The sequence below is a fragment of the Oncorhynchus gorbuscha genome, linkage group LG13 (assembly GCF_021184085.1).
Source record: "Oncorhynchus gorbuscha isolate QuinsamMale2020 ecotype Even-year linkage group LG13, OgorEven_v1.0, whole genome shotgun sequence".
In the NCBI taxonomy this organism is placed as follows: Eukaryota; Metazoa; Chordata; class Actinopteri; order Salmoniformes; family Salmonidae; genus Oncorhynchus; species Oncorhynchus gorbuscha.
The window spans coordinates 92,129,840-92,156,759 of NC_060185.1; the positions used below are offsets into that span (position 1 = coordinate 92,129,840).

The 26,920-nt window shown below is 43.7% G+C and overlaps 1 protein-coding gene across 1 annotated transcript in view; it reads right to left on the minus strand.

The window, feature by feature from the left end:
• Nucleotides 1-26,920, minus strand: part of LOC123994191 (sideroflexin-1-like) — a 40,678-nt gene that overhangs the window by 802 nt on the left and 12,956 nt on the right. Inside the window, exons 5-9 of the mRNA XM_046296722.1 lie at nucleotides 26,711-26,786; nucleotides 25,753-25,838; nucleotides 6,744-6,871; nucleotides 5,224-5,273; nucleotides 4,244-4,293 (exon numbers count right to left, since the gene is read on the minus strand). Coding sequence (XP_046152678.1) covers nucleotides 4,244-4,293; nucleotides 5,224-5,273; nucleotides 6,744-6,871; nucleotides 25,753-25,838; nucleotides 26,711-26,786 — 390 coding nt within the window. The remainder of the gene's footprint in view (nucleotides 1-4,243; nucleotides 4,294-5,223; nucleotides 5,274-6,743; nucleotides 6,872-25,752; nucleotides 25,839-26,710; nucleotides 26,787-26,920) is intronic.

The following is a 26,920-nucleotide window of genomic DNA, read 5'->3' on the forward strand; positions in this document are numbered from 1 at the left end:
AACATTCTTTGCTTCACGGAAACATGGCTCACTCGAGACACGCCATCAGAGTCGATACAGCCAGCTGGTTTCTTCAAGCATCGCGCCGACAGAAACAAACATCTTTCTGGTAAGAAGAGGGGCGGGGGGGTATGCCTTATGATTAACCTAGACGTGGTGTTATCATAACAACATACAGGAACTCAAGTCCTTCTGTTCACCTGACTTAGAATTCCTCACAATCAAATGTTGACCGCATTATCTACCAAGAGAATTCTCTTCGATTATAATCACAGCCGCATATATTCCCCCCCAAGCAGACACATCGATGGCCCTGAACGAACTTCATTTGACTCTATGTAAACCACATATCCTGAGGCTGCATTCATTGTAGCTGGGGATTTTAACAAGGCAAATCTGAAAACAAGACTCCCTAAATTCTATCAGCATATCGATTGTGCTACTAGGGCTGGCAAAACCCTGGATCATTGTTATTCTAACTTCCGCAAAGCATATAAGGCCAGCCCTCCTTTTGGAAAAGCTGACCACGACTCCATTTTGTTGCTCCCTGCCTATAGACAGAGACTAAAACAGGAAGCACCCGCGCTCAGGTCTGTTCAACGCTGGTCCGACCACTCTGATTCCACGCTTCAAGATTGCTTCGATCACATGGACTGGGATATGTTCCGCATTGTGTCAAACAACAACAATGACGAATACGCTGATTCGGTGAGCGAGTTTATTAGCAAGTGCATCAGCGATGTCGTACCCACAGTAACTATTAAAACATTCCCAAACCAGTGGATTGAGGGCAGCATTCGTGCAAAACTGAAAGCGCGAACCACTGCTTTTAAATCAGGGCCAAGGTGACCGGAAACATGACTGAATACAAACAGTGTAGCTATTCCCTCTGCAAGGCAATCAAACAAGCTAAGCGTCAGTATAAAGACAAAGTAGAGTCGCAATTCAACAGCTCAGACACAAGAGGTATGTGGCAGGGTCTACAGTCAATCACAGATGACAAAAATCAGCCCCGTCGTGGACCAGGATGTCTTGCTCCCAGACAGACTAAACAACTTCTTTGCTCGCTTTGAGGACAATACAGTGCCACTGACACGGCCAGCTATCAAAACCTGCAGACTCTCCTTCACTGCAGCAGACATGAGTAAAACATTTTAACGTGTTAACCCTCGCAAGGCTGCAGGCACAAATGGCGTCCCCAGCCGCGTCCTCAGGCATGCGCAGACCAGCTGGCTGGTGTTTACCGACATATTGAATCAACACAGACAGCATGGTGAAGAAGGCGCAGCAGCGCCCCTTCAACCTCAGGAGGCTGCCCTCCAGGACACCTACACCACCCGATGTCACAGGAAGGCCATAAAGATCATCAAGGACAACAACCACCCAAGCCACTGCCACCACTAACATTGAGTGGCTGCTGCCAACATACTGACTTAACTCCAGCCACTTTAATAGTGGAAAAATTTAAAGAAATGTATTACGAGCCACTTTAAACAATGCCACTTAATATAATGTTTACATACCCTACATTACTCATCTCATATGTATATACTGTACTCGATACCATCTACTGCATCTTGCCTATGCAGTTCTGTACCATCACTCATTCATATATTTTTATATATATATTCTTCATCCCTTTACACTTGTATGTGGCAGGTAGTTGGTAGTTGTTGTGAAATTGTTAGGTTAGGTTACTCGTTGGTTATTACTGCATTGTCGGAACTAGAAGCACAAGCATTTAGCTACACTCGCATTAACATCTGCTAACCATGTGTATGTGACAACTAAAATTAGATTTGTATGTCACAGGTCCTTCACAGCATTGACAGTATATGTCACAGGTCCTTCATTGACAGTATATGTCACAGGTCCTTCACAGAGTTGACAGTATATGTCACGGGTCCTTCACAGAGTTGACAGTATATGTCACAGGTCCTTCACAGAGTTGACAGGTCCTTCACAGAGTTGACAGTATATGTCACAGGTCCTTCACAGAGTTGACAGTATATGTCACAGGTCCTTCACAGAGTTGACAGTATATGTCACAGGTCCTTCACAGCGTTGACAGTATATGTCACAGGTCCTTCACAGAGTTGACAGTATATGTCACAGGTCCTTCACAGAGTTGACAGTATATGTCACAGGTCCTTCACAGTGTTGACAGTATATGTTATGGGTCCTTCACAGTGTTGACAGTATATGTCACAGGTCCTTCACAGTGTTGACAGTATATGTCACAGGTCCTTCACAGTGTTGACAGTATATGTCACAGGTCCTTCACAGTGTTGACAGTATATGTCACAGGTCCTTCACAGAGTTGACAGTATATGTCACAGGTCCTTCACAGTGTTGACAGTATATGTCACAGGTCCTTCACAGCATTGGCAGTATACAGTCAGCCACCAATTGTGTAAGTTCTCCCACTTAAAAGATGAGAGAGGTCTGTAATTTTCATCATAGGTACACTTCAACTATGACAGGCAAAATGAGAAGAAAAAAATCCAGAAAATCACATTGTAGGATTTTTTATGAATTTATTTGCAAATTATGGTGGAAAATAAGTATTTGGTCAATAACAAAAGTTTATCTCAATACTTTGTTATATACCCTTTGTTGGCAATGACAGAGGTCCAACGTTTTCTGTAAGTCTTCACAAGGTTCTCTTGGTATTTTGGCCCATTCCTCCATGCAGATCTCCTCTAGAGCAGTGATGTTTTGGGGCTGTTGCTGGGCAACTCCCTCCACAGATGTTCTATGGGGTTGAGATCTGGAGATTGGCTAGGCCACTACAGGACCTTGAAATGCTTCTTACGAAGCCACTCTTTCGTTGCCCGGGCGGTGTGTTTGGGATCATTGTCATGCTGAAAGACCCAGCCACGTTTCATCTTCAATGCCCTTGCTGATGGAAGGAGGTTTTCACTCAAAATCTCACGATTCATGGCCCCATTCATTCTTTCCTTTACATGGATCAGTTGTCCTGGTCCCTTTGCAGAAAAACAGCCCCAAAGCATGATGTTTCCACCCCCATGCTTCACAGTAGGTATGGTGTTCTTTGGATGCAACTCAGCATTCTTTGTCCTCCAAACACGACAAGTTGAGTTTTTACCAAAAAGTTATATTTTGGTTTCATCTGACCATATGACATTCTCCCAATCTTCTTCTGGATCATCCAAATGCTCTCTAGCAAACTTCAGATGGGCCTGGACATGTACTGGCTAAAGCAGGGGGACACGTCTGGCACTGCAGGATTTGAGTCCCTGGCGGCGTAGTGTGTTACTGATGGCAGGCTTTGTTACTTTGGTCCCAGCTCTCTGCAGGTCATTCACTAGGTCCCCCCCTGTGGTTCTGGGATTTTTGCTCGCCGTTCTTGTGATCATTTTGACCCCACGGGGTGAGATCTTGCGTGGAGCCCCAGATCAAGGGATATTATCAGTGGTGTTGTATGTCTTCCATTTCCTAATATTTGCTCCCACAGTTGATTTCTTCAAACCAAGCTGCTTACCTATTGCAGATTCAGTCTTCCCAGCCTGGTGCAGGTCTACAATTTTGTTTCTGGTGTCCTTTGACAGCTCTTTGGTCTTGGCCATAGTGAAGTTTGGAGTGTGACTGTTTGAGGTTGTGGACAGGTGTATTTTATACTGATAACAAGTTCAAACAGGTGCCATTTATACAGGTAACGAGTGGAGGACAGAGGAGCCTCTTAAAGAAGAAGTTACAGGTCTGTGAGAGCCAGAAATCTTGCTTGTTTGTAGGTGACCAAATGCTTATTTTCCACCATAATTTGCAAATAAATTCATTAAAATCCTACAATGTGATTTTCTGGATTTTTTTTTTAAATTTTGTCTGTCATAGTTGAAGTGTACCTATGATGAAAATTACAGGCCTCTCTCATCTTTTTAAGTGGGAGAACTTGCACAATTGGTGGCTGACTAAATACTTTTTTGCCCCACTGTATGTCACGGGGGTCCTTCACAGCATGTATGTCCTGACTGATATACTGTAATAGGTTTGAAAATCAGGAGTCGACATGGTGGATTATCAGCTGTGATTGTTTTATGTATTGTTTGTTCAGTCTGTTATTGTGGGTTCGGTATTACGACATGTTATTGGAATATTTGAGTAAAGTTACTTGTGTTACTCATCTCTGCTGTCCTGCACCTGACTCCTCTGCACCAGCTACACCCAGACCATTACACATTCCAAATGGTGGTTAATCAGCAGTCCATTGCTGGCCACTTACCAGAATCCCACCAAGACCACTTGAATAGGTGCACTCATCCACGGGACCTTCTGAAAAGACCAGAACACAATGAGACAAACAAACAAAGGGATACATTCCACTACTCTGAAATGGCTTCCTCTGCTCTGTCCTATTTCCTCACACTCACTAACCACTGACAGGGCTGGAGTGCTATAGGCAATATGGCTGTGGGATATTGTTTAGTCTACACCACTTTGCTCTACCTATCCAGTTAGTTTGAATCAGGGTGAGGAAATAGGACACATAGGAAAGGAAATTACTTTAAAGCATTTGGAGTTAGCCGCTGACTGTGCCTAGAAGACTGCTACGGAGTCCCTCGTTGGCTAACAACACAGTGACAGGCCAATATATATACACACTCTCTAGTAAAGACACTTATCAAAAGGTTTAGTGCCATCATAGATATGAGAAAGTAATGCTGACTGCCATCATAGATATGAGAAAGTAATGCTGACTGCCATCATAGATATGAGAAAGTAATGCTGACTGCCATCATAGATATGAGAAAGTAATGCTGGCTGCCATCATAGATATGAGAAAGTAATGCTGACTGCCATCATAGATATGAGAAAGTAATGCTGACTGCCATCATAGATATGAGAAAGTAATGCTGACTGCCATCATAGATATGAGAAAGTAATGCTGACTGCCATCATAGATATGAGAAAGTAAGGCAGACTGCCATCATGGATATGAGAAAGTAAGGCAGACTGCCATCATAGATATGAGAAAGTAAGGCAGACTGCCATCATGGATATGAGAAAGTAAGGCAGACTGCCATCATAGATATGAGAAAGTAAGGCAGACTGCCATCATGGATATGAGAAAGTAAGGCAGACTGCCATCATAGATATGAGAAAGTAAGGCAGACTGCCATCATGGATATGAGAAAGTAAGTGAATATATAATACATGTGATCATACTTGAATAAATAAAGTGATAAATGATGTGAATAATACCTTCAGGAAGGCTTTCTTTTCCAAGGTGGTCATTAAAAATGGAGGGATAGCTGAAAAACAGAAAAGTGAAATACATTTTATAAATGTTTACAAACATTATATTTTACCTGACAACATGGTTGATTTCAAGCTTTTATCCTTTCCAGTCGATGCTATTGAGTTGCCATGTTGGAGTCACAGATCACATGGGTTGCCATGTTGGAGTCACAGATCGCATGGGTTGCCATGTTGGAGTCACAGATCGCATGGGTTGCCATGTTGGAGTCACAGATCGCATGGGTTGCCATGTTGGAGTCACAGATCGCATGGGTTGCCATGTTGGAGTCACAGATCACATGGGTTGCCATGTTGGAGTCACAGATCGCATGGGTTGCCATGTTGGAGTCACAGATCGCATGGGTTACCATGTTGGAGTCACAGATCGCATGGGTTGCCATGTTGGAGTCACAGATCGCATGGGTTGCCATGTTGGAGTCACAGATCGCATGGGTTGCCATGTTGGAGTCACAGATCGCATGGGTTGCCATGTTGGAGTCACAGATCGCATGGGTTGCCATGTTGGAGTCACAGATCACATGGGTTGCCATGTTGGAGTCACAGATCACATGGGTTGCCATGTTGGAGTCACAGATCACATGGGTTGCCATGTTGGAGTCACAGATCACATGGGTTGCCATGTTGGAGTCACAGATCGCATGGGTTGCCATGTTGGAGTCACAGATCGCATGGGTTGCCATGTTGGAGTCACAGATCACATGGGTTGCCATGTTGGAGTCACAGATCACATGGGTTGCCATGTTGGAGTCACAGATCGCATGGGTTGCCATGTTGGAGTCACAGATCACATGGGTTGCCATGTTGGAGTCACAGATCACATAGGTTGCCATGTTGGAGTCACAGATCGCATGGGTTGCCATGTTGGAGTCACAGATCGCATGGGTTGCCATGTTGGAGTCACAGATCGCATGGGTTGCCATGTTGGAGTCACAGATCGCATGGGTTGCCATGTTGGAGTCACAGATCACATGGGTTGCCATGTTGGAGTCACAGATCGCATGGGTTGCCATGTTGGAGTCACAGATCGCATGGGTTGCCATGTTGGAGTCACAGATCGCATGGGTTGCCATGTTGGAGTCACAGATCGCATGGGTTGCCATGTTGGAGTCACAGATCGCATGGGTTGCCATGTTGGAGTCACAGATCGCATGGGTTGCCATGTTGGAGTCACAGATCGCATGGGTTGCCATGTTGGAGTCACAGATCGCATGGGTTGCCATGTTGGAGTCAAAGATCGCATGGGTTGCCATGTTGGAGTCACAGATCGCATGGGTTGCCATGTTGGAGTCACAGATCACATGGGTTGCCATGTTGGAGTCACAGATCGCATGGGTTGCCATGTTGGAGTCACAGATCACATGGGTTGCCATGTTGGAGTCACAGATCACATGGGTTGCCATGTTGGAGTCACAGATCACATGGGTTGCCATGTTGGTCCCTAAAGCCCATTACGTCATACATACCCATTCCAGGAGAGGCCATGAGGATCCTAGACACCACCACCTGGGAGATAGCCTGCTTAGCGGCGGTGGTTGACTCTCCTAACCGGTTGTCGTTCTCGTCTGTTATCGGAATGCCGTGTTTCAGTTCCCTGGACAATAAAAGAAGAAGGAAAATAAAGTAAACATCTATTATAGGAACTGGCATCGATGATATAGACACTTTCTTTCAAAGACCTTGTCCAAGTTGTGTAAGGAATAACGTAAATGTCAATAAATAGTGTGTGACCTATGGGTTTAGTAAGGTCAAATTGAGCATTGTAGAGACACCTAATCAATATTTCAAACATTTACAGGAGGTACCATACTCTGGAATTCTTATCTTCACATTGCCAAAACCTCATCATCCCTCAATAACTTCATGCAAAGACTGGGATTCAGCCTGATGAACCAAACTACACAATAATTCCCTCCATGTAGCCTAACTCTTTCTCTCTCACACACACACACACACACATTTTTTCTTCTATACTGTGTATATAATATACAATTATAATTAATATGCTTTGTTTAGCTGATTGAACAAACATTATTATTATATTTGTGGTGTGATTTTCATATCAGTCCTTTTTGGGTTTCCAGCCTCACCACTTTACGGTGCTAAATACTCTCTGTTCATCAGATATGCAGAGTCACTTTAACCACATCTACATACTACCTCAATCAGCCTGACTAACCACATCTACATACTACCTCAATCAGCCTGACTAACCACATCTACATACTACCTCAATCAGCCTGACTAACCACATCTACATACTACCTCAATCAGCCTGACTAACCACATCTACATACTACCTCAATCAGCCTGACTAACCACATCTACATACTACCTCAATCAGCCTGACTAACCACATCTACATACTACCTCAATCAGCCTGACTAACCACATCTACATACTACCTCAATCAGCCTGACTAACCACATCTACATACTACCTCAATCAGCCTGACTAACCACATCTACATACTACCTCAATCAGCCTGACTAACCACATCTACATACTACCTCAATCAGCCTGACTAACCACATCTACATACTACCTCAATCAGCCTGACTAACCACATCTACATACTACCTCAATCAGCCTGACTAACCACATCTACATACTACCTCAATCAGCCTGACTAACCGGTGTCTGTATGTAGCCTCTCTACTGTATGTAGCCTCTCTACTGTATAGAGCCTCTCTACTGTCTATAGCCTCTCTACTGTATGTAGCCTCTCTACTGTATGTAGCCTCTCTACTGTATATAGCCTCTCTACTGTCTATAGCCTCTACTGTCTATAGCCTCTACTGTCTATAGCCTCTACTGTCTATAGCCTCTACTGTCTATAGCCTCTACTGTATATAGCCTCTACTGTATATAGCCTCTCTACTGTCTATAGCCTCTCTACTGTCTATAGCCTCTACTGTATATAGCCTCTCTACTGTATATAGCCTCTCTACTGTATATAGCCTCTCTACTGTCTATAGCCTCTACTGTATATAGCCTCTCTACTGTATATAGCCTCTACTGTCTATAGCCTCTCTACTGTCTATAGCCTCTCTACTGTCTATAGCCTCTCTACTGTCTATAGCCTCTCTACTGTCTATAGCCTCTCTACTGTCTATAGCCTCTCTACTGTCTATAGCCTCTCTACTGTCTATAGCCTCTACTGTATATAGCCTCTCTACTGTATATAGCCTCTCTACTGTCTATAGCCTCTCTACTGTCTATAGCCTCTCTACTGTCTATAGCCTCTCTACTGTCTATAGCCTCTCTACTGTATATAGCCTCTACTGTATATAGCGCCTCTACTGTATATAGCCTCTCTACTGTATATAGCCTCTCTACTGTCTATAGCCTCTCTACTGTCTATAGCCTCTCTACTGTATATAGCCTCTCTACTGTATATAGCCTCTCTACTGTATATAGCCTCTCTACTGTATATAGCCTCTCTACTGTCTATAGCCTCTCTACTGTCTATAGCCTCTCTACTGTCTATAGCCTCTCTACTGTCTATAGCCTCTCTACTGTCTATAGCCTCTACTGTATATAGCCTCTCTACTGTATATAGCCTCTCTACTGTATATAGCCTCTACTGTATATAGCCTCTCTACTGTATATAGCCTCTCTACTGTATATAGCCTCTCTACTGTATATAGCCTCTCTACTGTATATAGCCTCTCTACTGTATATAGCCTCTCTACTGTCTATAGCCTCTCTACTGTCTGTAGCCTCTCTACTGTCTGTAGCCTCTCTACTGTCTGTAGCCTCTCTACTGTATATAGCCTCTCTACTGTCTATAGCCTCTCTACTGTCTATAGCCTCTACTGTATATAGCCTCTACTGTCTATAGCCTCTCTACTGTCTATAGCCTCTCTACTGTCTATAGCCTCTCTACTGTCTATAGCCTCTCTACTGTCTATAGCCTCTCTACTGTCTATAGCCCCGCTACTGTATATAGCCCCGCTACTGTATATAGCCTCTCTACTGTATATAGCCTCTCTACTGTCTATAGCCTCTCTACTGTCTATAGCCTCTCTACTGTCTATAGCCTCTCTACTGTATATAGCCTCTCTACTGTCTATAGCCTCTCTACTGTCTGTAGCCTCTCTACTGTATGTAGCCTCTCTACTGTATGTAGCCTCTCTACTGTATGTAGCCTCTCTACTGTATGTAGCCTCTCTACTGTCTATAGCCTCTCTACTGTCTATAGCCTCTCTACTGTCTATAGCCTCTCTACTGTATATAGCCTCTCTACTGTCTATAGCCTCTCTACTGTCTATAGCCTCTCTACTGTATATAGCCTCTCTACTGTCTATAGCCTCTCTACTGTGTGTCCCCGCTACTGTATATAGCCTCTCTACTGTGTGTCCCCGCTACTGTCTATAGCCTCTCGACTGTATATAGCCTCTCTACTGTCTATAGCCTCTCTACTGTGTGTCCCCGCTACTGTCTATAGCCTCTCGACTGTATATAGCCTCTCTACTGTCTATAGCCTCTCTACTGTGTGTCCCCGCTACTGTATATAGCCTCTCTACTGTATATAGCCTCTCTACTGTCTATAGCCTCTCTACGGTGTGTCCCCGCTACTGTATATAGCCTCTCTACTGAATATAGCCTCTCTACTGTCTATAGCCTCTCTACTGTGTGTCCTCGCTACTGTATATAGCCTCTCTACTGTATATAGCCTCTCTACTGTCTATAGCCTCTCTACTGTGTGTCCCCGCTACTGTATATAGCCTCTCTACTGTATATAGCCTCTCTACTGTATATAGCCTCTCTACTGTGTGTCCCCGCTACTGTATATAGCCTCTCTACTGTCTATAGCCTCTCTACTGTCTATAGCCTCTCTACTGTATATAGCCTCTCTACTGTATATAGCCTCTCTACTGTCTATAGCCTCTACTGTATATAGCCTCTCTACTGTATATAGCCTCTCTACTGTATATAGCCTCTCTACTGTCTATAGCCTCTCTACTGTCTATAGCCTCTCTACTGTGTATAGCCTCTCTACTGTATATAGCCTCTCTACTGTCTATAGCCTCTCTACTGTGTGTCCCCGCTACTGTATATAGCCTCTCTACTGTATATAGCCTCTCTACTGTCTATAGCCTCTCTACTGTGTGTCCCCGCTACTGTATATAGCCTCTCTACTGTATATAGCCTCTCCTGTCTATAGCCTCTCTACTGTGTGTCCCCGCTACTGTATATAGCCTCTCTACTGTATATAGCCTCTCTACTGTCTATAGCCTCTCTACTGTGTGTCCCCGCTACTGTCTATAGCCTCTCGACTGTATATAGCCTCTCTACTGTCTATAGCCTCTCTACTGTGTGTCCCCGCTACTGTATATAGCCTCTCTACTGTCTATAGCCTCTCTACTGTCTATAGCCTCTCTACTGTCTATAGCCTCTCTACTGTCTATAGCCTCTCTACTGTCTATAGCCTCTCTACTGTCTATAGCCTCTACTGTCTATAGCCTCTCTACTGTCTATAGCCTCTCTACTGTCTATAGCCTCTCTACTGTCTATAGCCTCTCTACTGTCTATAGCCTCTCTACTGTCTATAGCCTCTCTACTGTATATAGCCCCGCTACTGTCTATAGCCTCTCTACTGTCTATAGCCTCTCTACTGTCTATAGCCTCTCTACTGTCTATAGCCTCTCTACTGTCTATAGCCTCTCTACTGTCTATAGCCTCTCTACTGTCTATAGCCTCTCTACTGTATGTAGCCTCTCTACTGTCTATAGCCTCTCTACTGTCTATAGCCTCTCTACTGTATATAGCCTCTCTACTGTATATAGCCTCTCTACTGTCTATAGCCTCTCTACTGTCTATAGCCTCTCTACTGTATATAGCCTCTCTACTGTCTATAGCCTCTCTACTGTGTGTCCCCGCTACTGTATATAGCCTCTCTACTGTGTGTCCCCGCTACTGTCTATAGCCTCTCGACTGTATATAGCCTCTCTACTGTCTATAGCCTCTACTGTGTGTCCCCGCTACTGTCTATAGCCTCTCGACTGTATATAGCCTCTCTACTGTCTATAGCCTCTCTACTGTGTGTCCCCGCTACTGTATATAGCCTCTCTACTGTATATAGCCTCTCTACTGTCTATAGCCTCTCTACTGTGTGTCCCCGCTACTGTATATAGCCTCTCTACTGTATATAGCCTCTCTACTGTCTATAGCCTCTCTACTGTATATAGCCTCTACTGTGTGTCCCCGCTACTGTATATAGCCTCTCTACTGTATATAGCCTCTCTACTGTCTATAGCCTCTCTACTGTGTGTCCCCGCTACTGTATATAGCCTCTCTACTGTATATAGCCTCTCTACTGTATATAGCCTCTCTACTGTGTGTCCCCGCTACTGTATATAGCCTCTCTACTGTATATAGCCTCTCTACTGTCTATAGCCTCTCTACTGTCTATAGCCTCTCTACTGTCTATAGCCTCTCTACTGTATATAGCCTCTCTACTGTATATAGCCTCTCTACTGTCTATAGCCTCTCTACTGTCTATAGCCTCTACTGTCTATAGCCTCTACTGTCTATAGCCTCTCTACTGTCTATAGCCTCTCTACTGTATATAGCCTCTCTACTGTCTATAGCCTCTCTACTGTCTATAGCCTCTCTACTGTGTGTCCCCGCTACTGTATATAGCCTCTCTACTGTATATAGCCTCTCTACTGTATATAGCCTCTCTACTGTGTGTCCCCGCTACTGTATATAGCCTCTCTACTGTCTATAGCCTCTCTACTGTCTATAGCCTCTCTACTGTATATAGCCTCTCTACTGTATATAGCCTCTCTACTGTCTATAGCCTCTACTGTCTATAGCCTCTCTACTGTATATAGCCTCTCTACTGTATATAGCCTCTCTACTGTCTATAGCCTCTCTACTGTCTATAGCCTCTCTACTGTGTATAGCCTCTCTACTGTATATAGCCTCTCTACTGTCTATAGCCTCTCTACTGTGTGTCCCCGCTACTGTATATAGCCTCTCTACTGTATATAGCCTCTCTACTGTCTATAGCCTCTCTACTGTGTGTCCCCGCTACTGTATATAGCCTCTACTGTATATAGCCTCTCCTGTCTATAGCCTCTCTACTGTGTGTGTCCTCTCTACTGTATATAGCCCTCTACTGTATATAGCCTCTCTACTGTCTATAGCCTCTCTACTGTGTGTCCCCGCTACTGTCTATAGCCTCTCGACTGTATATAGCCTCTCTACTGTCTATAGCCTCTCTACTGTGTGTCCCCGCTACTGTATATAGCCTCTCTACTGTCTATAGCCTCTCTACTGTCTATAGCCTCTCTACTGTCTATAGCCTCTCTACTGTCTATAGCCTCTCTACTGTCTATAGCCTCTCTACTGTCTATAGCCTCTACTGTCTATAGCCTCTCTACTGTCTATAGCCTCTCTACTGTCTATAGCCTCTCTACTGTCTATAGCCTCTCTACTGTCTATAGCCTCTCTACTGTATATAGCCCCGCTACTGTCTATAGCCTCTCTACTGTCTATAGCCTCTCTACTGTCTATAGCCTCTCTACTGTCTATAGCCTCTCTACTGTCTATAGCCTCTCTACTGTCTATAGCCTCTCTACTGTCTATAGCCTCTCTACTGTCTATAGCCTCTCTACTGTATGTAGCCTCTCTACTGTCTATAGCCTCTCTACTGTATATAGCCTCTCTACTGTATATAGCCTCTCTACTGTATATAGCCTCTCTACTGTCTATAGCCTCTCTACTGTCTATAGCCTCTCTACTGTATATAGCCTCTCTACTGTCTATAGCCTCTCTACTGTGTGTCCCCGCTACTGTATATAGCCTCTCTACTGTGTGTCCCCGCTACTGTCTATAGCCTCTCGACTGTATATAGCCTCTCTACTGTCTATAGCCTCTCTACTGTGTGTCCCCGCTACTGTCTATAGCCTCTCGACTGTATATAGCCTCTCTACTGTCTATAGCCTCTCTACTGTGTGTCCCCGCTACTGTATATAGCCTCTCTACTGTATATAGCCTCTCTACTGTCTATAGCCTCTCTACTGTGTGTCCCCGCTACTGTATATAGCCTCTCTACTGTATATAGCCTCTCTACTGTCTATAGCCTCTCTACTGTATATAGCCTCTACTGTGTGTCCCCGCTACTGTATATAGCCTCTCTACTGTATATAGCCTCTCTACTGTCTATAGCCTCTCTACTGTGTGTCCCCGCTACTGTATATAGCCTCTCTACTGTATATAGCCTCTCTACTGTATATAGCCTCTCTACTGTGTGTCCCCGCTACTGTATATAGCCTCTCTACTGTATATAGCCTCTCTACTGTCTATAGCCTCTCTACTGTCTATAGCCTCTCTACTGTCTATAGCCTCTCTACTGTATATAGCCTCTCTACTGTATATAGCCTCTCTACTGTCTATAGCCTCTCTACTGTCTATAGCCTCTACTGTCTATAGCCTCTACTGTCTATAGCCTCTCTACTGTCTATAGCCTCTCTACTGTATATAGCCTCTCTACTGTCTATAGCCTCTCTACTGTGTGTCCCCGCTACTGTATATAGCCTCTCTACTGTATATAGCCTCTCTACTGTCTATAGCCTCTCTACTGTGTGTCCCCGCTACTGTCTATAGCCTCTCGACTGTATATAGCCTCTCTACTGTCTATAGCCTCTCTACTGTGTGTCCCCGCTACTGTATATAGCCTCTCTACTGTCTATAGCCTCTCTACTGTATATAGCCTCTCTACTGTGTGTCCCCGCTACTGTATATAGCCTCTCTACTGTATATAGCCTCTCTACTGTGTGTCCCCGCTACTGTATATAGCCTCTCTACTGTATATAGCCTCTCTACTGTATATAGCCTCTCTACTGTGTGTCCCCTCTACTGTATATAGCCTCTACTGTCTATAGCCTCTCTACTGTCTATAGCCTCTCTACTGTATATAGCCTCTCTACTGTATATAGCCTCTCTACTGTCTATAGCCTCTCTACTGTATATAGCCTCTCTACTGTCTATAGCCTCTCTACTGTCTATAGCCTCTCTACTGTCTATAGCCTCTCTACTGTCTATAGCCTCTCTACTGTCTATAGCCTCTCTACTGTATATAGCCTCTACTGTATATAGCGCCTCTACTGTATATAGCCTCTCTACTGTATATAGCCTCTCTACTGTATATAGCCTCTACTGTCTATAGCCTCTCTACTGTCTATAGCCTCTCTACTGTCTATAGCCTCTCTACTGTCTATAGCCTCTCTACTGTCTATAGCCTCTCTACTGTATATAGCCTCTCTACTGTATATAGCCTCTCTACTGTCTATAGCCTCTCTACTGTCTATAGCCTCTCTACTGTCTATAGCCTCTCTACTGTCTATAGCCTCTCTACTGTATATAGCCTCTACTGTATATAGCCTCTCTACTGTCTATAGCCTCTCTACTGTATATAGCCTCTCTACTGTATATAGCCTCTCTACTGTATATAGCCTCTCTACTGTATATAGCCTCTCTACTGTATATAGCCTCTCTACTGTATATAGCCTCTCTACTGTATATAGCCTCTCTACTGTCTATAGCCTCTCTACTGTCTGTAGCCTCTCTACTGTCTATAGCCTCTCTACTGTCTATAGCCTCTCTACTGTCTATAGCCTCTCTACTGTATATAGCCTCTCTACTGTCTATAGCCTCTACTGTATATAGCCTCTCTACTGTATATAGCCTCTCTACTGTCTATAGCCTCTCTACTGTCTATAGCCTCTCTACTGTCTATAGCCTCTCTACTGTCTATAGCCTCTCTACTGTCTATAGCCCCGCTACTGTATATAGCCCCGCTACTGTATATAGCCTCTCTACTGTCTATAGCCTCTCTACTGTCTATAGCCTCTCTACTGTCTATAGCCTCTCTACTGTCTATAGCCTCTCTACTGTCTATAGCCTCTCTACTGTCTATAGCCTCTCTACTGTCTGTAGCCTCTCTACTGTCTGTAGCCTCTCTACTGTATGTAGCCTCTCTACTGTATGTAGCCTCTCTACTGTATGTAGCCTCTCTACTGTATGTAGCCTCTCTACTGTCTATAGCCTCTCTACTGTCTATAGCCTCTCTACTGTCTATAGCCTCTCTACTGTATATAGCCTCTCTACTGTCTATAGCCTCTCTACTGTCTATAGCCTCTCTACTGTATATAGCCTCTACTGTCTATAGCCTCTCTACTGTGTGTCCCCGCTACTGTATATAGCCTCTCTACTGTGTGTCCCCGCTACTGTCTATAGCCTCTCGACTGTATATAGCCTCTCTACTGTCTATAGCCTCTCTACTGTGTGTCCCCGCTACTGTCTATAGCCTCTCGACTGTATATAGCCTCTCTACTGTCTATAGCCTCTCTACTGTGTGTCCCCGCTACTGTATATAGCCTCTCTACTGTATATAGCCTCTCTACTGTCTATAGCCTCTCTACGGTGTGTCCCCGCTACTGTATATAGCCTCTCTACTGTATATAGCCTCTCTACTGTCTATAGCCTCTCTACTGTGTGTCCTCGCTACTGTATATAGCCTCTCTACTGTATATAGCCTCTCTACTGTCTATAGCCTCTCTACTGTGTGTCCCCGCTACTGTATATAGCCTCTCTACTGTATATAGCCTCTCTACTGTATATAGCCTCTCTACTGTGTGTCCCCGCTACTGTATATAGCCTCTCTACTGTCTATAGCCTCTCTACTGTCTATAGCCTCTCTACTGTATATAGCCTCTCTACTGTATATAGCCTCTCTACTGTCTATAGCCTCTCTACTGTCTATAGCCTCTCTACTGTATATAGCCTCTCTACTGTATATAGCCTCTCTACTGTCTATAGCCTCTCTACTGTCTATAGCCTCTCTACTGTCTATAGCCTCTCTACTGTCTATAGCCTCTCTACTGTGTGTCCCCGCTACTGTATATAGCCTCTCTACTGTATATAGCCTCTCTACTGTCTATAGCCTCTCTACTGTGTGTCCCCGCTACTGTATATAGCCTCTCTACTGTATATAGCCTCTCCTGTCTATAGCCTCTCTACTGTGTGTCCCCGCTACTGTATATAGCCTCTCTACTGTATATAGCCTCTCTACTGTCTATAGCCTCTCTACTGTGTGTCCCCGCTACTGTCTATAGCCTCTCGACTGTATATAGCCTCTCTACTGTCTATAGCCTCTCTACTGTGTGTCCCCGCTACTGTATATAGCCTCTCTACTGTCTATAGCCTCTCTACTGTCTATAGCCTCTCTACTGTCTATAGCCTCTCTACTGTCTATAGCCTCTCTACTGTCTATAGCCTCTCTACTGTCTATAGCCCTCTACTGTCTATAGCCTCTACTGTCTATAGCCTCTCTACTGTCTATAGCCTCTCTACTGTCTATAGCCTCTCTACTGTCTATAGCCTCTCTACTGTCTATAGCCTCTCTACTGTCTATAGCCCCGCTACTGTATATAGCCTCTCTACTGTCTATAGCCTCTACTGTCTATAGCCTCTCTACTGTCTATAGCCTCTCTACTGTCTATAGCCTCTCTACTGTCTATAGCCTCTCTACTGTCTATAGCCTCTCTACTGTCTATAGCCTCTCTACTGTATGTAGCCTCTCTACTGTCTATAGCCTCTCTACTGTCTATAGCCTCTCTACTGTATATAGCCTCTCTACTGTATATAGCCTCTCTACTGTCTATAGCCTCTCTACTGTATATAGCCTCTCTACTGTCTATAGCCTCTCTACTGTGTGTCCCCGCTACTGTATATAGCCTCTCTACTGTGTGTCCCCGCTACTGTCTATAGCCTCTCGACTGTATATAGCCTCTCTACTGTCTATAGCCTCTCTACTGTGTGTCCCCGCTACTGTCTATAGCCTCTCGACTGTATATAGCCTCTCTACTGTCTATAGCCTCTCTACTGTGTGTCCCCGCTACTGTATATAGCCTCTCTACTGTATATAGCCTCTCTACTGTCTATAGCCTCTCTACTGTCTATAGCCTCTCTACTGTATATAGCCTCTCTACTGTGTGTCCCCGCTACTGTATATAGCCTCTCTACTGTATATAGCCTCTCTACTGTCTATAGCCTCTCTACTGTGTGTCCCCGCTACTGTATATAGCCTCTCTACTGTATATAGCCTCTCTACTGTATATAGCCTCTCTACTGTGTGTCCCCGCTACTGTATATAGCCTCTCTACTGTATATAGCCTCTCTACTGTCTATAGCCTCTCTACTGTCTATAGCCTCTCTACTGTCTATAGCCTCTCTACTGTCTATAGCCTCTCTACTGTCTATAGCCTCTCTACTGTCTATAGCCTCTCTACTGTCTATAGCCTCTCTACTGTCTATAGCCTCTCTACTGTCTATAGCCTCTCTACTGTCTATAGCCTCTCTACTGTCTATAGCCTCTCTACTGTATATAGCCTCTCTACTGTGTGTCCCCGCTACTGTATATAGCCTCTCTACTGTATATAGCCTCTCTACTGTCTATAGCCTCTCTACTGTGTGTCCCCGCTACTGTCTATAGCCTCTCGACTGTATATAGCCTCTCTACTGTCTATAGCCTCTCTACTGTGTGTCCCCGCTACTGTATATAGTCTCTCTACTGTCTATAGCCTCTCTACTGTATATAGCCTCTCTACTGTGTGTCCCCGCTACTGTATATAGCCTCTCTACTGTATATAGCCTCTCTACTGTCTATAGCCTCTCTACTGTGTGTCCCCGCTACTGTATATAGCCTCTCTACTGTATATAGCCTCTCTACTGTATATAGCCTCTCTACTGTGTGTCCCCTCTACTGTATATAGCCTCTACTGTCTATAGCCTCTCTACTGTCTATAGCCTCTCTACTGTCTATAGCCTCTCTACTGTATATAGCCTCTCTACTGTATATAGCCTCTACTGTCTATAGCCTCTACTGTCTATAGCCTCTACTGTATATAGCCTCTCTACTGTATATAGCCTCTCTACTGTCTATAGCCTCTACTGTATATAGCCTCTCTACTGTCTATAGCCTCTCTACTGTCTATAGCCTCTCTACTGTCTATAGCCTCTCTACTGTGTGTCCCCGCTACTGTATATAGCCTCTCTACTGTATATAGCCTCTCTACTGTCTATAGCCTCTCTACTGTGTGTCCCCGCTACTGTATATAGCCTCTCTACTGTATATAGCCTCTCTACTGTCTATAGCCTCTACTGTGTGTCCCCGCTACTGTATATAGCCTCTCTACTGTATATAGCCTCTCTACTGTCTATAGCCTCTCTACTGTGTGTCCCCGCTACTGTCTATAGCCTCTCGACTGTATATAGCCTCTCTACTGTCTATAGCCTCTCTACTGTGTGTCCCCGCTACTGTATATAGCCTCTCTACTGTATATAGCCTCTCTACTGTCTATAGCCTCTCTACTGTCTATAGCCTCTACTGTATATAGCCTCTACTGTATATAGCCTCTACTGTATATAGCCTCTACTGTCTATAGCCTCTACTGTCTATAGCCTCTCTACTGTATATAGCCTCTCTACTGTATATAGCCTCTACTGTCTATAGCCTCTCTACTGTGTGTCCCCGCTACTGTATATAGCCTCTCTACTGTCTATAGCCTCTCTACTGTATATAGCCTCTCTACTGTATATAGCCTCTCTACTGTCTATAGACTCTACTGTCTATAGCCTCTCTACTGTGTGTCCCCGCTACTGTATATAGCCTCTCTACTGTCTATAGCCTCTCTACTGTATATAGCCTCTCTACTGTATATAGCCTCTCTACTGTATATAGCCTCTCTACTGTATATAGCCTCTACTGTATATAGCCTCTCTACTGTCTATAGCCTCTCTACTGTGTGTCCCCGCTACTGTATATAGCCTCTCTACTGTATATAGCCTCTCTACTGTCTATAGCCTCTCTACTGTGTGTCCCCGCTACTGTATATAGCCTCTCTACTGTATATAGCCTCTCTACTGTCTATAGCCTCTCTACTGTGTGTCCCCGCTACTGTATATAGCCTCTCTACTGTATATAGCCTCTCTACTGTCTATAGCCTCTCTACTGTGTGTCCCCGCTACTGTATATAGCCTCTCTACTGTATATAGCCTCTCTACTGTCTATAGCCTCTCTACTGTCTATAGCCTCTCTACTGTCTATAGCCTCTCTACTGTCTATAGCTTCTACTGTATATAGCCTCTCTACTGTATATAGCCTCTCTACTGTATATAGCCTCTACTGTCTATAGCCTCTCTACTGTATATAGCCTCTCTACTGTATATAGCCTCTACTGTATATAGCCTCTCTACTGTATATAGCCTCTACTGTATATAGCCTCTACTGTATATAGCCTCTACTGTCTATAGCCTCTCTACTGTGTGTCCCCGCTACTGTATATAGCCTCTCTACTGTCTATAGCCTCTCTACTGTGTGTCCCCGCTACTGTATATAGCCTCTCTACTGTCTATAGCCTCTCTACTGTATATAGCCTCTCTACTGTATATAGCCTCTCTACTGTATATAGCCTCTCTACTGTATGTAGCCTCTCTACGGTATGTAGCCTCTCTACGGTATGTAGCCGCTCTACTGTATGTAGCCTGTCTACTGTATGTAGCCTCTCTACTGTATATAGCCTCTCCACTGTATATAGCCTCTCTACTGTCTATAGCCTCTCTACTGTGTGTCCCCGCTACTGTCTATAGCCTCTCGACTGTATATAGCCTCTCTACTGTCTATAGCCTCTCTACTGTGTGTCCCCGCTACTGTATATAGCCTCTCTACTGTATATAGCCTCTCTACTGTCTATAGCCTCTCTACTGTGTGTCCCCGCTACTGTCTATAGCCTCTCGACTGTATATAGCCTCTCTACTGTATATAGCCTCTCTACTGTATGTAGCCTCTCTACGGTATGTAGCCTCTCTACGGTATGTAGCCTCTCTACTGTATGTAGCCTGTCTACTGTATGTAGCCTCTCTACTGTATATAGCCTCTCCACTGTATATAGCCTCTCTACTGTCTATAGCCTCTCTACTGTGTGTCCCCGCTACTGTCTATAGCCTCTCGACTGTATATAGCCTCTCTACTGTCTATAGCCTCTCTACTGTGTGTCCCCGCTACTGTATATAGCCTCTCTACTGTATATAGCCTCTCTACTGTCTATAGCCTCTCTACTGTCTATAGCCTCTCTACTGTCTATAGCCTCTACTGTCTATAGCCTCTACTGTCTATAGCCTCTACTGTCTATAGCCTCTACTGTCTATAGCCTCTACTGTCTATAGCCTCTACTGTCTATAGCCTCTACTGTCTATAGCCTCTCTACTGTGTGTCCCCGCTACTGTATATAGCCTCTCTACTGTCTATAGCCTCTCTACTGTCTATAGCCTCTCTACTGTATATAGCCTCTCTACTGTCTATAGCCTCTCTACTGTGTGTCCCCGCTACTGTCTATAGCCTCTCGACTATATATAGCCTCTCTACTGTCTATAGCCTCTCTACTGTCTATAGCCTCTCTACTGTGTGTCCCCGCTACTGTATATAGCCTCTCTACTGTATATAGCCTCTCTACTGTCTATAGCCTCTCTACTGTCTATAGCCTCTCTACTGTCTATAGCCTCTACTGTCTATAGCCTCTCTACTGTCTATAGCTCTCTACTGTCTATATGCTACTGTCTATAGCCTCTCTACTGTCTATAGCCTCTCTACTGTCTATAGCCTCTCTACTGTCTATAGCCTCTCTACTGTCTATAGCCTCTCTACTGTCTATAGCCTCTCTACTGTCTATAGCCTCTCTACTGTCTATAGCCTCTCTACTGTCTATAGCCTCTCTACCTCTCTACTGTATATAGCCTCTCTACTGTCTATAGCCTCTCTACTGTCTATAGCCTCTCTACTGTATATAGCCTCTCTACTGTATATAGCCTCTCTACTGTATATAGCCTCTCTACTGTCTATAGCCTCTACTGTATATAGCCTCTCTCTGTATATAGCCTCTACTGTCTATAGCCTCTACTGTGTATAGCCTATAGCCTCTACTGTATATAGCCTCTCTACTGTCTATAGCCTCTCTACTGCTCTCTACTGTATATAGCCTCTCTACTGTCTATAGCCTCTCTACTGTCTATAGCCTCTCTACTGTATAGCCTCTCTACTGTATATAGCCTCTCTACTGTATATAGCCTCTCTACTGTCTATAGCCTCTCTACTGTGTGTCCCCGCTACTGTATATAGCCTCTCTACTGTATATAGCCTCTCTACTGTCTATAGCCTCTCTACTGTGTGTCCCCGCTACTGTATATAGCCTCTCTACTGTATATAGCCTCTCTACTGTCTATAGCCTCTCTACTGTGTGTCCCCCTGTCTGTATATAGCCTCTCTACTGTATATAGCCTCTCTACTGTCTATAGCCTCTCTACTGTGTGTCCCCGCTACTGTATATAGCCTCTCTACTGTATATAGCTCTCTACTGTCTATAGCCTCTCTACTGTGTGTCCCCGCTACTGTATATAGCCTCTCTACTGTATATAGCCTCTCTACTGTATATAGCCTCTCTACTGTATATAGCCTCTCTACTGTATATAGCCTCTCTACTGTATATAGCCTCTCTACTGTATATAGCCTCTACTGTATATAGCCTCTACTGTCTATAGCCTCTCTACTGTGTGTCCCCGCTACTGTATATAGCCTCTCTACTGTCTATAGCCTCTCTACTGTATATAGCCTCTCTACTGTATATAGCCCCTCTACTGTATATAGCCTCTCTACTGTATGTAGCCTCTCTACGGTATGTAGCCTCTCTACGGTATGTAGCCTCTCTACTGTATGTAGCCTGTCTACTGTATGTAGCCTGTCTACTGTATGTAGCCTCTCCACTGTATATAGCCTCTCTACTGTCTATAGCCTCTCTACTGTCTATAGCCTCTCTACTGTGTGTCCCCGCTACTGTCTATAGCCTCTCGACTGTATATAGCCTCTCTACTGTCTATAGCCTCTCTACTGTGTGTCCCCGCTACTGTATATAGCCTCTCTACTGTATATAGCCTCTCTACTGTCTATAGCCTCTCTACTGTGTGTCCCCGCTACTGTCTATAGCCTCTCGACTGTATATAGCCTCTCTACTGTATATAGCCTCTCTACTGTATGTAGCCTCTCTACGGTATGTAGCCTCTCTACGGTATGTAGCCTCTCTACTGTATGTAGCCTGTCTACTGTATGTAGCCTCTCTACTGTATATAGCCTCTCCACTGTATATAGCCTCTCTACTGTCTATAGCCTCTCTACTGTGTGTCCCCGCTACTGTCTATAGCCTCTCGACTGTATATAGCCTCTCTACTGTCTATAGCCTCTCTACTGTGTGTCCCCGCTACTGTATATAGCCTCTCTACTGTATATAGCCTCTCTACTGTCTATAGCCTCTCTACTGTCTATAGCCTCTCTACTGTCTATAGCCTCTCTACTGTATATAGCCTCTACTGTATATAGCCTCTACTGTATATAGCCTCTCTACTGTATATAGCCTCTACTGTCTATAGCCTCTACTGTCTATAGCCTCTACTGTCTATAGCCTCTCTACTGTGTGTCCCCGCTACTGTATATAGCCTCTCTACTGTCTATAGCCTCTCTACTGTCTATAGCCTCTCTACTGTATATAGCCTCTACTGTCTATAGACTCTACTGTCTATAGCCTCTCTACTGTGTGTCCCCGCTACTGTATATAGCCTCTCTACTGTCTATAGCCTCTCTACTGTATATAGCCTCTCTACTGTATATAGCCTCTCTACTGTATATAGCCTCTCTACTGTATATAGCCTCTCTACTGTATATAGCCTCTACTGTATATAGCCTCTCTACTGTCTATAGCCTCTCTACTGTGTGTCCCCGCTACTGTATATAGCCTCTCTACTGTATATAGCCTCTCTACTGTCTATAGCCTCTCTACTGTGTGTCCCCGCTACTGTATATAGCCTCTCTACTGTATATAGCCTCTCTACTGTCTATAGCCTCTCTACTGTGTGTCCCCGCTACTGTATATAGCCTCTCTACTGTATATAGCCTCTCTACTGTCTATAGCCTCTCTACTGTGTGTCCCCGCTACTGTATATAGCCTCTCTACTGTATATAGCCTCTCTACTGTCTATAGCCTCTCTACTGTCTATAGCCTCTCTACTGTATATAGCTTCTACTGTATATAGCCTCTCTACTGTATATAGCCTCTCTACTGTATATAGCCTCTACTGTATATAGCCTCTACTGTATATAGCCTCTACTGTCTATAGCCTCTCTACTGTGTGTCCCCGCTACTGTATATAGCCTCTCTACTGTATATAGCCTCTCTACTGTATATAGCCTCTCTACTGTATATAGCCTCTCTACTGTATATAGCCTCTCTACTGTATATAGCCTCTCTACTGTATATAGCCTCTCTACTGTCTATAGCCTCTCTACTGTATATAGCCTCTACTGTATATAGCCTCTCCTGTCTATAGCCTCTCTACTGTGTGTCCCCGCTACTGTATATAGCCTCTCTACTGTATATAGCCTCTCTACTGTCTATAGCCTCTCTACTGTGTGTCCCCGCTACTGTATATAGCCTCTCTACTGTATATAGCCTCTCTACTGTATATAGCCTCTCTACTGTGTGTCCCCGCTACTGTCTATAGACAGTAGCGGGGACACACAGTAGAGAGGCTATATACAGTAGAGAGGCTATATACAGTAGAGAGGCTATAGACTATAGCCTCTCGACTGTATATAGCCTCTCTACTGTATATAGCCTCTCTACTGTATGTAGCCTCTCTACGGTATGTAGCCTCTCTACGGTATGTAGCCTCTCTACTGTATATAGCCTGTCTACTGTATGTAGCCTCTCTACTGTATATAGCCTCTCCACTGTATATAGCCTCTCCACTGTATATAGCCTCTCTACTGTGTGTCCCCGCTACTGTCTATAGCCTCTCGACTGTATATAGCGCCTCTACTGTATATAGCGCCTCTACTGTATATAGCGCCTCTACTGTATATAGCGCCTCTACTGTATATAGCGCCTCTACTGTATATAGCGCCTCTACTGTATATAGCGCCTCTACTGTATATAGCGCCTCTACTGTATATAGCGCCTCTACTGTATATAGCCTCTCTCCTGTATATAGCCTCTTTCCTGTATATAGCCTCTTTCCTGTATAGAGCCTCTCTACTGTATAGAGCCTCTCTACTGTATAGAGCCTCTCTACTGTATAGAGCCTCTCTACTGTATATAGCCTCTCTACTGTAGATAGTCTCGCTACTGTAGATAGTCTCGCTACTGTAGATAGTCTCGCTACTGTAGATAGTCTCGCTACTGTAGATAGTCTCGGCTACTGTATATAGTCTCGGCTACTGTATATAGCCTCTACTGTATATAGCCTCTACTGTATATAGCCTCGCTACTGTATATAGCCTCGCTACTGTATATAGCCTCGCTACTGTATATAGCCTCGCTACTGTATATAGCCTCGCTACTGTATATAGCCTCTACTGTATATAGCCTCTACTGTATATAGCCTCTACTGTATATAGCCTCTACTGTATATAGCCTCTACTGTATATAGCCTCGCTACTGTATATAGCCGCTACTGTATATAGTCTCGCTACTGTATATAGCTTGGCTACTGTATATAGCCTCTACTGTATATAGCCTCTACTGTATATAGCCTCTACTGTATATAGCCTCGCTACTGTATTTTTCACTGTCTTTTTACTGTTGTTTTATTTCTTTACCTACCTATTGTTCACCTAATACCTTTTTTGCACTATTGGTTAGAGCCTGTAAGTAAGCATTTCACTGTAAGGTCTACTACACCTGTTGTATTCAGCATTTCACTGTAAGGTCTACAACACCTGTTGTATTCAGCATTTTACTGTAAGGTCTACTACACCTGTTGTATTCAGCATTTCACTGTAAGGTCTACTACACCTGTTGTATTCAGCATTTCACTGTAAGGTCTACTACACCTGTTGTATTCAACATTTCACTGTAAGGTCTACTACACCTGTTGTATTCAGCATTTCACTGTAAGGTCTACTACACCTGTTGTATTCAGCATTTCACTGTAAGGTCTACTACACCTGTTGTATTCAGCATTTCACTGTAAGGTCTACTACACCTGTTGTATTCAGCATTTCACTGTAAGGTCTACTACACCTGTTGTATTCAGCATTTCACTGTAAGGTCTACTACACCTGTTGTATTCAGCATTTCACTGTAAGGTCTACTACACCTGTTGTATTCAGCATTTCACTGTAAGGTCTACCTACACCTGTTGTATTTGGCGCACGTGACACATAAACTTTGATTAGATTTGTTAAATACCTGCACAGTTGTCTTTCACTTAATTTCTTTGGTGCGAATAAATAAAACCTAACATTTAACACTACATTTTAGAAAGAATTTAGAATTTTAAAAAACATTTAAAATACTGAGTGCACATTTGCAAAACTATATCTTCAAACGGGAGGAGATACAGACTGTTTGGTCTTACCGTTGCCTCATGAGAGGGATGTTGATGCAGTTCGCAGCAGCAACAGCAGCGAAGGGAACTAACCTCCCTACGAGGGGAGATATGTGCTGGACAACAAAGGTTGGAGTAAAACAGATAGACAGGGATGAAATTGATCTATACAGTCTAATAGCTAATAATTCTAAGGCTTATTGTTCCAAAGCTGAAAGCTCTTTGTGCATGTCATGATTGTTATGATGACTGGCATCTGTTTCCACAATGGGAATACTGTATGAATTATACAACATTTTCTCTCTCTTTCAACACATTGACTAACCAGCAAAGCAGGCAACATATGTAGACTAATTCTATTCATGGTTACTATGCATTTCTATTCATGGTTACTATGCACTTCTATTCATGGTTACTATGCACTTCTATTCATGGTTACTATGCACTTCTATTCATGGTTACTATGCACTTCTATTCATGGTTACTATGCACTTCTATTCATGGTTACTATGCACTTCTATTCATGGTTACTATGCACTTCTATTCATGGTTACTATGCTCTTCTATTCATGGTTACTATGCACTTCTATTCATGGTTACTATGCACTTCTATTCATGGTTACTATGCTCTTCTATTCATGGTTACTATGCACTTCTATTCATGGTTACTATGCACTTCTATTCATGGTTACTATGCACTTCTATTCATGGTTACTATGCTCTTCTATTCATGGTTACTATGCACTTCTATTCATGGTTACTATGCACTTCTATTCATGGTTACTATGCACTTCTATTCATGGTTACTATGCACTTCTATTCATGGTTACTATGCACTTCTATTCATGGTTACTATGCTCTTCTATTCATGATAACTATTTTGGACATGATAACCACTCATGATAGGACTTGTGAGTAGCTACGTTTGATAACATGTGTGGTTGATGGTAAATGAATGAATGAGAACAGGGTTTCTATGGGTTAATACCTTTGTTAGTGCATTTAGTCCTAGAGCCGTGGCTACTGCCCCTGTGGTAGCAGATACATAGGCTGTGCCAAGCTGACTGCAAATGAGAAATGCATTCATAAATTCACATATTCATACTCATTCACATATTATCCTAACCACAAAACATTAAAAGGGGTTTAATAGGTACCAAAAACACACCAAACAAAAAACTACAGGCCAACATCAACT